The 12815-nt window shown below is 37.9% G+C and overlaps 1 protein-coding gene across 1 annotated transcript in view; it reads right to left on the reverse strand.

Moving 5' to 3' along the window:
* RYR2 (ryanodine receptor 2) overlaps positions 1–12815 on the reverse strand; it is a 727453-nt gene that overhangs the window by 394885 nt on the left and 319753 nt on the right. Inside the window, exons 9-10 of the mRNA XM_049108740.1 lie at positions 12275–12374; positions 11480–11576 (exon numbers count right to left, since the gene is read on the reverse strand). Of these exons, the coding sequence (XP_048964697.1) occupies positions 11480–11576; positions 12275–12374 (197 nt within the window). The remainder of the gene's footprint in view (positions 1–11479; positions 11577–12274; positions 12375–12815) is intronic.

The following is a 12815-nucleotide window of genomic DNA, read 5'->3' on the forward strand; positions in this document are numbered from 1 at the left end:
CTGTCATTTCAGTAGATAAAATGGTCATCAGGTTGGCACTTATTTTCTTTAAGCACTTTTAAATTTCTATCTTATGTCTCCAGTTGTTTCTCAGATAAACTGCGCTGTAAATCTTACTATTGTCACTTTAAATGTACTATGCCTTTTTTTCTTTGTTTTTAAGTGCTTTATTTCATGCTTAGTTTTCAGTAGTTTTACTCTCATGGTCCTAAGTCTTCTTTCTTTTTATCTGTCTTCCTTAGCTAACAGTCCTTCTTAAATCTATGTTAATATACCTAGTCCATTGTGCAGAATCCTGAAGCAGTTGTATTAAATATTACCTGTGTCCTGTATATTTGCAAGCTTTCTTGTTCTTGCTCTCTCTCCTTCTCACCTTCCCTGCTGCCCTCTTCCCTTCATCTTTTTATTTTGGGACTCCAATTATATGTATGATAGAATATTCAATTCCCATGTATTTCCTTGTTCTCTCTTCTCTATTTCCCAATCTTTTAACCATTAATGTTTCATTCTGAATTCACCTGATCGGATTCTCAGCTCACTAATTCTTTTCAGCTGCTTCTAAGCTGATGTTAAATCTGTTGAGTTTCTAATATGTTATTTTAATCTTCTGTTTCAGTTTGGGAATGCCTATATGATCCCTTTTTATAGCTTTCAATTCTCTACCAAATTTCATCTTCTCTTTTAACTCTGAGATCATAATAATAAATGTTTTAAAGTTCTATTATGATAAATCTATTATCTGTGTATCCATGACCTGTGTGCCTTCTTCTATGGTGTGTGTTTCCTCTTCCTCCTTGTTTAACTAGTATTGTATATGCCTGTGTTGTATAACAAACCAATTGGCTGACCAATGTCCCTGGTTCCCGGGAAGGAGACTCTAAACACTTGTAAGTTCCCAAGTGAAAGAAGTGGCTTTGTTATTCAGGAGCCCCCTAGATCACAACTCAAATTAGGCTAATAAGTTCACTCATGGCAGCCCTAGATAGCTTCAACACGTAGGTTGGCCATGCTGGAAAGACCAATGAGATGACTAGAAGTTTGCAAGCATGATGCAGCCTGACCTCAGGGAGTAACAGGCTGGAGACTGAGTTCAACCATGCAGTCGAATATTTAATCAGTCACTCTTACATAATAAAACCCCAATAAAAACACCGTGGAACCAAAGCCCAACAGAGTTCCCTAAATGGTGGACACAACAATTTAAGATGTCCTGATCCACAGGGAGAGGGCAGAGAAACTCTGCATTCAGGCCCTCCCAGAACTCACCTATCCATCTCTTCATCTGGCTGGTCTAATTTGTATGTTTTATAACAAAACTAGAATCATAATTATAGCATTGTCCTGAGTTCCTGAATCTAAAGAGATTAGGAGAACCCCCAAATAAGTAATCAGTTGGTTAGAAGCACAGATGGTCTAAGGATCCCACCCCCAATTTGTATCTTGAATCTGAGATAAGGGCAGTTTTGTAGAGAACGAAGCCTGTAACTTGCACAATCTGTTAACTCTGGGTAGTTAGTTCCAGAATTTCACTGCAGTATACTGGTTGGGGTTGAAATAAAAGAGTTCAATTAATTCTACTAGACATTGTATATATAAAATTATAGAGATCATTTGAAGTCTATGTCTTATTTTCTCCCAAAAGATATACCTTTTTGCTTCTGGCAGATATGGTGGTATAGGTCATAGTAATCTCACAACATCTTAACCCAATAGCAACTCATATTATTTAAGGCTAGGTTTGACTACTTATAAGGGCTACTCTATTTCTGGTTCAAGGGTAGAGCTCCTGAAACTATACCTGTACTTCCAAAAGTGCCTCTCCTCTCGGGGATCCTGTATTAGCTTTGATCCTCTTTCACTCTGATTCCTCCAACATTTACAGAAGTTTTTTATGTTGATGCTGTTCAGTTGATCAATGTTTTTTTTCTAATGAAGACATGCCTTTAATGTCAAGTTTTAAAACTCAATGATCTCAAAGATGTTCGTTTTTCCTATTTTTTCTGAAAGTTTCATAGTTTTATGTTTTATATTTCTGTCCATGATCCATTGGAGTTAGTTTTTGTATTAAGTGTGAGGTTTGGTTAAAAGTTCTTTTTTCTTTTATTTTTTTAAATTTTTTATTTTTTGCCTATGGACATCCACTTGTTCTGCCTAAATGTCTTTTAAGTTGAAAAATCCCTTCTTTTCTTCTTTTTCTATCTGAGACCATCTTTCTCTCTCCCATCTAAGACACTAACCCGAAGAACCTCCTTGAATTTAGTCTTTAGGGAATAAAAATGCCTTGCACAAAACAAGCTTTCTGTGAAGTCACAAACCTCCGCTTCAGGGGGAAAAAAGCAACAGACACCACTAACTGCTTAGGTGGGGGAAAATAATAGGGAAAATTCAGTGAAAAAACCTGCATAAACATCATAAAAATTATCCCAAAGGCACAAACATCCATGTTGATCAGTCTGTGAATTTTCTAGGAATATGTAACATGCATCAGATTGTCAATGATACCCACAACTGCCCAATTCTTTTTCTGAAAATCATTGTTATCCACGGCTCAAATTTGTGCTACAAAAGAAGAGGGATTCTTCCCTGTGAGTGATCTGAAGTCAAGATGCTTCCAATAGAGAAGGCTCTGTGCTAAAGATGTGAAACTTACAGGCCCCAAAGTCATTTCTTACTCACTCAGATTGGTGTGCTGATTCAGTAAGATATCTTTTCTTCCCCTCCCCAAAGTACAAGCAGACTACAATCTTTCAGGAGTCACCAAAATAATGTAAGTGGGGGACCTCAGTCTCTGCCAAGTAAGCCAGAGTGGTGGTCAATGCAGGCATTCCACTGCTCTCCATAAACAACCTACAGTAAAGTGTATGACTTCTTTTTCCTCCATTTATTTCTTTCGCAAATATAAAAGACTAAGAATATGTGTGCAGAATCCCATATACATGTCACTATGTAAAAGGTGTATAAAATAAAGGATGTGGTCCTGGCTGAAATTGAATAGATAATCAACAGAAGAGACTGATCACCAATAAAGATAAGAAATGGTAGTTTGTGACTAGTGCTATTATTTGTATGAGGCAGTTAAAGACAGTCCCACCACCAACATGGCCCTAATAAAATCAAATTTAGCTGTGTTAATGTGTCACCATACCCTAGATACTGAAGCTTCACCTATGAATACTCTGGAAAATAATAGGTTTACAGAAAAAAAACCCACAAACAATTTCTATTTACAGTTGATACTGAATTCAAACCAATCAGTGGAAAGAGAAGCTTATTTTATTAACTTATATAGGCAAACTAATTTATTCCTTCAAAATCAAAAATTGACAAAGATCCGGGGATCCCTGGGTGACTCAGGGGTTTAGCGCCTGCCTTTGGCCCAGGGCACGATCCTGGAGTCCGGGGATTGAGTCCCGCATCGGGCTCCCCACATGGAGCCTGCTTCTCCCTCCTCCTCTGTCTCTGCCTCTCTCTCTCTCTGTGTGTCTATCTCTATAATAAATAAATAAGTCTTAAAAAGTAAATAAATAAATAAAATTTAAAAAATTGACAAAGATCCCTTGCTTGTTCATCTTCCTCACATGGTATAATGGTAAGAGATATTTTCTATAACTTAATTTTTTAAAAGATTGTGATTGGCCTCACTCAGATTACCATTTGCTTCCTCCTAAATCTAGTGTAGAGATCTTACTAGACTGTGAGTTCCTTAAAGACAGGGGCTGGTTCTCATTCATTATGCACAGCACACACCAAAATACCTATATTATACAAGGGCCTCAGTAAGAATTAAAGGTACTGAGTTGAAGTGATTGAAAAGAAGGCCCAGGATTAAGAGGTTATTTCATAGTGAAATTTTGAGTTTACACATTTCTCACAGAATTTGTACTTCTGCAACAGTCTTCTCTGTACCTATGAGGGTGTTTGGCTGAACAGTTGAGCTATAGGCAGGTGCTAAAGCAAACTGTCAGGAGTGTCTTCATAGCAACAGTGAAATCAAGAATATATGCCTACCCAGCATTGCAAGAAGCATTACATATTCACTCGGGAGCTGAGTCTGTGATGATATTTCTATTCAAATTGCTGTACAAGAGAAAACAGGTATATTCTGAGATGACATATCTGAATAAATGTAAATGAATCACTGTGGATTAAAAGCAATATCCTTCTATTCCAAATCATTATTAAAGAGAGTCATCTAAACAGGACTACAGCAGACAAGCAGTAAAATACATGTTGCTATGTTTACCTTTCACTCCACCCAGCATAGAACCACAAAGGCATTTGGAAATTAAAAAGAAAAGGAAACTTTTCTTTCTTTTTTTTTTTTTCACCTGAAAGATATTGCTTATACATCCAGATTAAGTGAATAAACAAAACATGGGTAGTAAAATATCGTCTTACATTTTGTTGAGAGGGGCACCTGGATGGCTCAGTCAGTCAAGCTTCTGACTCTTGGTTTCTGCTCAGGTTATGATCTCAGGGTCCTGAGATGGAGCCCTGCATCAGGCTCTGTGCTCAGCGGGAAGTCTGTTTTTCTGTCTCCCTCTGCCCCTCCCCCTGCTCCTGCATGCTCTTGCTCTCTCTCATTCTCTCTTGAATAAATAAATAAATCTTAAAATATTTTTTAAATTTCATTAAGAAAATAACATATCTTTTTTAATGTTGATATATTTATTCTATTGTCTTTTAATTCACTCAACTTTAAGAATATTGAATATTTCACTTTTTTTTTTCTACTGAAATCCCATGGCTCTAATTCCTGTGAATATTTTTAATATTTGGCCTTCAAGGCCTGTGTTTTTTAATACAGTGAATTCCAGCCCAGTCCTTCTTGGAGAGAGTGGCTGTAGACCAATCAGGCTGCTTAATGGAGACAGGCTCAAATAAGGCACTGTGCTCTTTGCAATAAGCAGGGAGTTTAAATTTGGGAAAAATGTGAACTTCTCTCAAGGAAGAAGAGGCACAGCATAGAAAATAGCTCTCTAATATGTACTTACTCTTCCACCAAAACTGCTTAGCAAAGCCATCCTGCTCCCAGACCCAGGCTGCACAGGCAAATACAGGTCATGAAGGGAAAAAGGTGGAAGATAAGCCCCCATATGATAACTTTATCTCCTTGACTATTTAGGCAGATTTATAAGCTTCCTTCCAGGTAGTGACTGAGGGCATACAAATCCTGTAAAGATATTAGTCATCCAATTGTATATACAGACATAAGCCATGCATCTCTTTCTAAGCCAGACTGAGACACATTTAATTCATGGTATCAAACCCATCTCATGCCTTATCAATAATTTACAACTAAACCTCATTAAATCATCATAATATCATAAAAGGGGCAAGGATACTGTCATGCATACATATGGCACAGCTTCTGCCTGCTGAGTCACATTCTGGAAAGTAGATGTAGCATTTATTTCCAGATATTGTCAGAAAAAAATAACTTAATTGCCCTGCATTTGAAAGTAGCAAGACAGAGCAAGTATACACCAATAGTAATGCCTGATAAGTCAAAAACAGAACAACTTCTCTCTGCTGATCACCCCCTTTCTTTCCCTCTCTTTCTCCTCTTCATCCTTCTTCCCCTTCTCCCTCCCTCCCTCAAATACACACACACAAACACAGACTATCGCCACTCCTTTATCTCCTTTATGTTTCTCCAAAGCCCTTATCATCACCATGTATATTACCTGTGGGTGTATGTGTGTGCATTTATAAATACACTTATTTATGTTTTTGTTGTCCCATATTCCCCCTAGAATGTAAACTCCTTGAGAAAGGAGACATTGTATCTTTTTACATATTACTATAACCCTAGCACCAGAACATGATAGTCATTCCACAATTGTTACTCAATGAATAAAACTACCCATGGACTATGTAGTACAACGGTTTTAACTACAGAGTATGCTTTTAGGGGGTGCCTGGGTGGCTTAGTCAGTTAAGCATCCAACTCAACTTCAGCTCAGGTAATGATCTCAGGGTTGTGGGATCAAGCACTGTGTTGTAGTCCACACTCAGCAGGGAGTCTGCTAGAGTTTCTCTCTCTCTCTCTCTCTCTCTCTGCCTCTGTCCCTCCTCTGTGCTCACTTGCACTCGTGGTCCCTCCTACCCAAATAAATAAATAAAATCTAAAAAAAAAAACATACAAATGATGCTTTTCAAAAAAATATTTCCCTAATACTGGTGTCCAAGTCAAAGATATTAAATAATTCCTAACACTATTCCCCCAATTTTATCCATTTTAAAATGCAATAACTTTAAAATATGGCATGCTTAATTCAGTTAGTGCATATTTAATGCATAAGTGTGTGTACACATAAAGAAAATGCCTTTGCTGACATTTTATTACTCTCCACATAAACATGGACAAAAGTAATATGATGTAATCCAGAGACAGAATCTAGGGCAGAAAATGCTCCCTATATAAAATACATCATGCTTGAAATGAAAATTGGTAATCAAATTTCAAGCTTCCAGAATGAAAGCTTATTTTTAGTCAATAATTAAAACACTATGTTGCATCTGACAAATCCCTGTTTCTCCTTAATATATTTTCTCACTATCTGAAGAGTCTGAGTAAGAATGAAGATAAGAAAATACAATTTAAAGCTAATGCTCAAAGTATCTCTCCCTTTCACCCAAATGCTCACAACCTCTATATATTTATAGATTTTCACTGTTTGTTATTTACACAAGTTGCATGCCAGTGATCTTAGAACCACAGGTTTTCCCAGAAACAAAAAAAAATCTCAAGACATTTAAAATAAATCTATAGTGCTGCTGAATTTCATAAGAAATGTCAGAATTCAATCCAAAATTCAAGATGAGCAAGAAGAGTGGCAAAAACTATGAATTTATTAAACTTGGGTAGGGCCTCATTCACCCATTTAATTCCACTTAACTGAATGGGACACTGTATGCTCTTCGTTCTAAGCGTTTTTATTAATAACTCTCATGAGAATGCTAAGTAATCACTTACACATACAAATCTAAATGCGAAGAGGAAATTAAAATACTCCATTGGTCTCTAGCAGTATAAAACCTCTAGCAGTATAAAACCCATCATCGAACTGCATCTTCAATTGCTACGATTATAGTTGAGTTAGCGGGAGGAGACATGGGCAGATGGACCAAGCCAATCAAGAACAGAGCATTTAGGACCAAAAATGTTCCTAACGTTCCTAACTTGCTTGGAAGTAGCTGTTACTGCTGGCCATCTCCCTATTTCCACTGCTTTTTTTTTTTTTTTTTTTTTTTTATGATAGTCACACAGAGAGAGAGAGAGAGACAGAGGCAGAGACATAGGCAGAGGGAGAAGCAGGCTCCATGCCAGGAGCCCGATGTGGGATTCGATCCCGGGTCTCCAGGATCGCCCCCTGAGCCAAAGGCAGGCGCTAAACCGCTGCGCCACCCAGGGATCCCTCCACTGCTTCTTAAAACTGGTTTGACCTTAATCCTTTGACTTTTATAGCATGACACAATTAATGAGCATAAGCAGATCACAAGTATGGCCAAGAGCTGTAAAGTAAAAGAAATTTTTATGTATTTCCCTGGAAATTCTCCAGCTTTCAAGTTGGAGATCCAAAGGTCAAATTATTTTTGCTTCTTTTATTTATTTATTTATTTATTTATTTTTAATTAAAATCAAGATATAGGGATGCCTGGGTAGCCCAGTGGTTGAGTGTCTGCCTTTGGCTCAGGTCGTGATCCTGATTGGTCCTGGGATTGAGTCCCATGTTGAGTTCCCCAGGGAGAGTCTGCTTCTCCCTCTGCCTGTATTCTCTGCCTCTCTCTGTGTGTCTCTCATGAATAAATAGATAAAATCTTTTTTTAAAAAAAAATCAAGGTATATATTCCCAGGTTATCATGATGTTTTCCTCCCTCAGTACAGATTCATATCCATTCATATCCATTAACTTCTGCTTTCAGGTTGAGATGTCCTTAGCCTCTTAAAGTCATCTAAGGAACTGAAATGACTCCAGGTAAGAGTTGAAAGAGATACAGAAATTTCTATATCATGATATTAAGGAGATCTGAAATAACAGAGGGCTCTGTGAATGTAAAATTTAGGAAATTATTTTTATCATTACATGCAAACAAATGCCCAGTCTCACTATTTAATCAGGGCAAATTAACTCTCCTTTCTGGAGCAACACCTCAGGCTCCTGCTGCCTACTTCTGACTCATTTTCTCCCCTGAGTCAGGATCTGACATCTGTTAAAACCTAATTTTACCTGTGTCAATATTCTGTACAAAGAGCACAAACAGATGTGTTCTTACTGACATTACTCCCTAGAAAGAGCTGTGATATGCTGAACTGAATATATATTGAGATTGACACAGAAATTAACATTAAATCAAGGATGATATGAGAAAGGACAGACTTCAGCAGGAAGTCTGGAATTAAAGGAATTAAAATACCTTTGAAATGGCCCCTAGTTTTCTCTAAAGTAACAACCAGCTGCCTACAGAATCAGTAGAAAAATCTGCTCTATAAATGCCATGTTCAAGGAAACATCTACTGAATGTACAGGTTCTCTCATGTCCAGGAGTGATGGAAAACTGTACTCATTGCCATTGAGCTCAGCTGAGGAAATCTGGGGCCCATCTGACACTGAATATTCTCATCTGAGAATGAAAACATTCACCTATTAAAACAAAAACTATGCTCACCCATTTCTAGCTTCTGAACCTTGGCAAGAATCAGAAACACTTCCTCATCCCACACCTACTCCATTCAAGTCAAAGAAAAGAGATTTTCTTTTTTTTTTTTTTAAGATTTTATTTATTTATTCATGAGAGAGAGAGAGAGAGAGAGAGAGAGAGAGGCAGAGACACAGGCAGAGGGAGAAGCAGGCTCCATGCTGGGAGCCCACTGCAGGACTCGATCCCAGGAATCCAGGATCAAGCCCTGGACCAAAGGCAGGCGCTAAACTGCTGAGCCACCCAGGGATCTCCAAGAGGATTTTCTTTTATCTAGTTTAGCCTCTTCTCCAAAGCCTATGCTCCATTAAGCTTTCATGCACATGCCTGGGGTCCCTGAAAATGTTTCCCAATCTGACTAAAGGCTGCTCTTCTGTCTAAATAATAATGACAGCGACAACAAAATCTGTTGATCTCTTAATATGCATTGAGTATTCTACACGCCTTTTCTTACTGAAAAGAGAAACAATCCCACAGAGCAGCAGCTAATATTTAAGTTGCACTGTACAGAGGAGCCAAGCAATGTTTAAAGAAATTCAGTCACCTGCATGAGTCATACAAAGAAGTGGCAGAGCTAAGCCCCAAATCCAGGGCTGCCTAGCTCCAGAGCCCATTTCCTTAACTATAACTCTCTCAATTGTCTATAGAAAGGATAGAAAGGCCCCGAGATCATTTAAGTGTTTCATGTAACAAATCAGGAAAGAAAGATCTCAAAGACTACACCAAGACCTGTTTTTGCTCCTATATCTATATAAACATATCACAGCATTCAACACATCTGTCCTCCAATCCTGCTTTGGCTTTCATGACTCACTTCCCTGGTTCTCAACTTAACCATCAGGCTGACTCTTCTTCACCCATCCACATTTAAATGTCAGCACTCTCTGGGATTCCACCCTTGGCCTCCTCGCTCATTAGTCTATCTGAGGTTTTGCAGCCTTTTTAAAGCAATGCCCAAACTGATAAACACATTCCCCTAATCCTAACTCCACTTTCCCTACTTCAGACCCTCATTCCTTCAACTCTCCCCTGGGTGTTTGAGATTTACATCCAAGCCAAGCTTTGTCTACGTAAAAGACAAAAATTTCAATTTCCTGCTGGGTGTCCCACAAACCCTCTGTATTCACCAGAGTCCAAACTTTAACTCAATCCTTAGTATGAAATAAGGATCCTACAACCCTAAGCACCATCTCTCTTCTCTACAGTCAGAAACACCAGGACAAAAAAATTCAAAAAAAAAATTAAAAATTAAAAAAAAGTTAAAAGATTAAAAATAAATAAATACATAAATAAATACATAAATACATAAATAAAAAAGAAACACCAGGACACCCTGGATCAGATACATTCCTCACAGTCCATACTAGGTTCATTCCTAAACCAGTCAATCTGACCTAAAATGTCTCTGGTCCAGGTATCCTTCTCCATTCTGATGACCACTCTCTGGATGAAGTTTCTCCCTTCCTCTCACACGAATGCCTAAAAACAACCCTGTCCTGGTGGGTTTCCCTGACTTGGACTCTCTCATCTTTGAGCCAAGCTTCTCCTGCCCATCAGACCTCCCTTTTCCTTTACAAGAGACCTGACCATTTCATCCCTACACCATGCTCCTTCCTAACTACCTCAGAGTAAAAGCCAGCCCATGAGAATGGCACCAAGGATCCTTCAAAAGCTGACCACACTGGTCTCTCTTACCACCTTGAATTCCATCCTTTCCCTGGTCACTCTGGATGAACTGCTATTCTCAGAACACACTGCCAGCCCAAGTCTTAAATTTATTCTTCTGTTTGGAATGAATTCCTTTTGAGTTCCCTCTTGTCTTTCACACAAACCCTATCAACACCAACATCTTTTTCCTAACCTACTATAAGCGGTATTTTTTCTTGCCAGGATTTTCCAGGCTCTACATTTCCTTCTTCACTACAAGCCAGGCCTGCTTGATCAGAGAGGCATAGCTAATAGGTCTCCAAAGGACTTTTCTAGGATTCAACAGCTAGTTAAAATGAGTATTAACTTTCTAAATGTTCTCTAAGTTACAAAAACAAATATGTATAATAGTTACTTCTCTATATATGTTAATATTATGAGCAATGTCCATTAAAAGAGTTAAAACCCTATAATAAACAATCCAGATAATGCCTTCTCTCACAGTAATCTATTTGTGTGTTCAACTCACTATTCACCCATTAATTCATCAAAGCAGAACATTGAAATCATCCTAAATATTTTATAGTTTTTGCACTATCTGTGCACATTTCCCAGTGATTCAGATGACTTCAGTCTCTACCCAATGCCAACAAATATTAATGTGAGAGAGCAACTATAATCACATAAAATATTCGGGGGAGTGGTCAATTTTATTATGTATGAAGGTAAGTGGGAGGTAGCAGAAAAAAGGTCCCACTTTTGTGCCATTTGAGAACTCTGACTTTGAAACTGAATTTGGGACTAAACACTCCAAAAAGAAAATTAATCAAAACTAAGAACATTTAAGGAAGTTTTAAGTAGTTTAATGCATTCACTCTTCCCACTGTTTTAGTCAATACTTCTGACCATGTTTTATTCATACAAAAATTTTTAGCAGTTCTATCAAAAAGTAATAAAAACATGTTAAATAACATAATAAAAAACTTCTAAAGAGGCTGACACATGGATCCCTTCAATGGAAAGAGTGTAATGGCTTACTTTCTATTATCCAAGTGGCCTGAAGAGACATACTCTTAATTAAAAAAAAATATATCAAGGCAAGGCTCAGGATGCTGGGCTTAATACCAACCTCCGCTGCTCTTCACCGTGCTCTCCCGAAGGGACAGTGAGGCATTCATCCATGTGTCCATGCAGCAACCTGAGGACGTCACCACCAATTAGATACCCTGTAAGGATTGAAATTCAGTCACATTTGAACAGTCATGGTTAGATGCCGACAGCTGGACAGATCATCTGGTCCAATCTTCTATTGTCATAGACAGAGAAACAGAAACTCAGTGAGGCTTCATTACCTGGCCAAAATCACAGAGATGAATGGTGCCACCTGCTCAGGGTTCCAAAGTCCCACAGTTAGAGATGGCCCCACTAGAAAACATGACCTCAACCTCATAAAATCCTCCATTCAACACACAAGCATGGGTAGGTTCAGATTTGAACTTGTATAAGTGAGAACAATCAGAACACAAATGCAGATATTTCCCGAGAATCCTGATGCATAAACACTATTTTGATCTGGCCCTAAGTCACCCAACCATGGAAGAGGAGAAACCTCGATATTAGCCTAACTGAGCAATACAATGAGACCAAAGCACAAGAGTAAATAACATCTGGAAAGGTAGCATGTAAAGCACGCACAAATAAGCAAAAGCTGAGATTATCATAAAAATAAAAACAAGATCAATCTTAATACAAACTTCACTTTTAAAGAGCAATTTAAACAAGATTCTTAAATGTCATGTATCTGCATTCTAGAATATTCTGACACAAAATGCTTTAATTAACAATCTGCTCATTATCACAATTCCAAAGATGATTGTCAACTGTGCATGAAGGATGAGCCCTCTAATTGAAGTGGAGTTTTTACCTTGGGCTGCTTCGCTTCCTGAGCTGATTGGGGCCACGCTCCAAAGAGTCTGCTGGAAAGCAGCATCCACGTGTAAGCTGCCGTTGCCATAAGACAAGTGCTGCAGGAGAGGCAAAAGGAGGTATCTCTTCAGGCTCTTTGAAGGTCTTATTACATAAGTGTTTCTGGCAGCTCAAACTTAACATTGCAGATTTGGACATGTCCACTGAGAACATCTATTTCAATCATGTCACTGAGTAATTAAGAGACTAGCAGAAGAAAAATTAAAGTTCCTATTTGACTGTAGGTATTTTTCAACTTCATTCTAAGCCACTCATCTGAAAACACACAAACAAAACTATGAAAATAAATATGTGTTAAAACAGACTATTTTGTTCTAAAGGTTTATTGACAAACAAAACTGTACAGAGTTGTCACTTATCATTAAAATTGTAATTAAGTTTCCTACATATCATACATGACAGTTTTTTGAAAGTGAGGTATGTAAAATCTACTGGATCAAAGTTTTAGTTTTATAGGATCCTTTGGGAACTTTTATCTG

The sequence above is a fragment of the Canis lupus genome, chromosome 4 (genome assembly GCF_003254725.2).
Source record: "Canis lupus dingo isolate Sandy chromosome 4, ASM325472v2, whole genome shotgun sequence".
Taxonomy (NCBI): domain Eukaryota; kingdom Metazoa; phylum Chordata; class Mammalia; order Carnivora; family Canidae; genus Canis; species Canis lupus.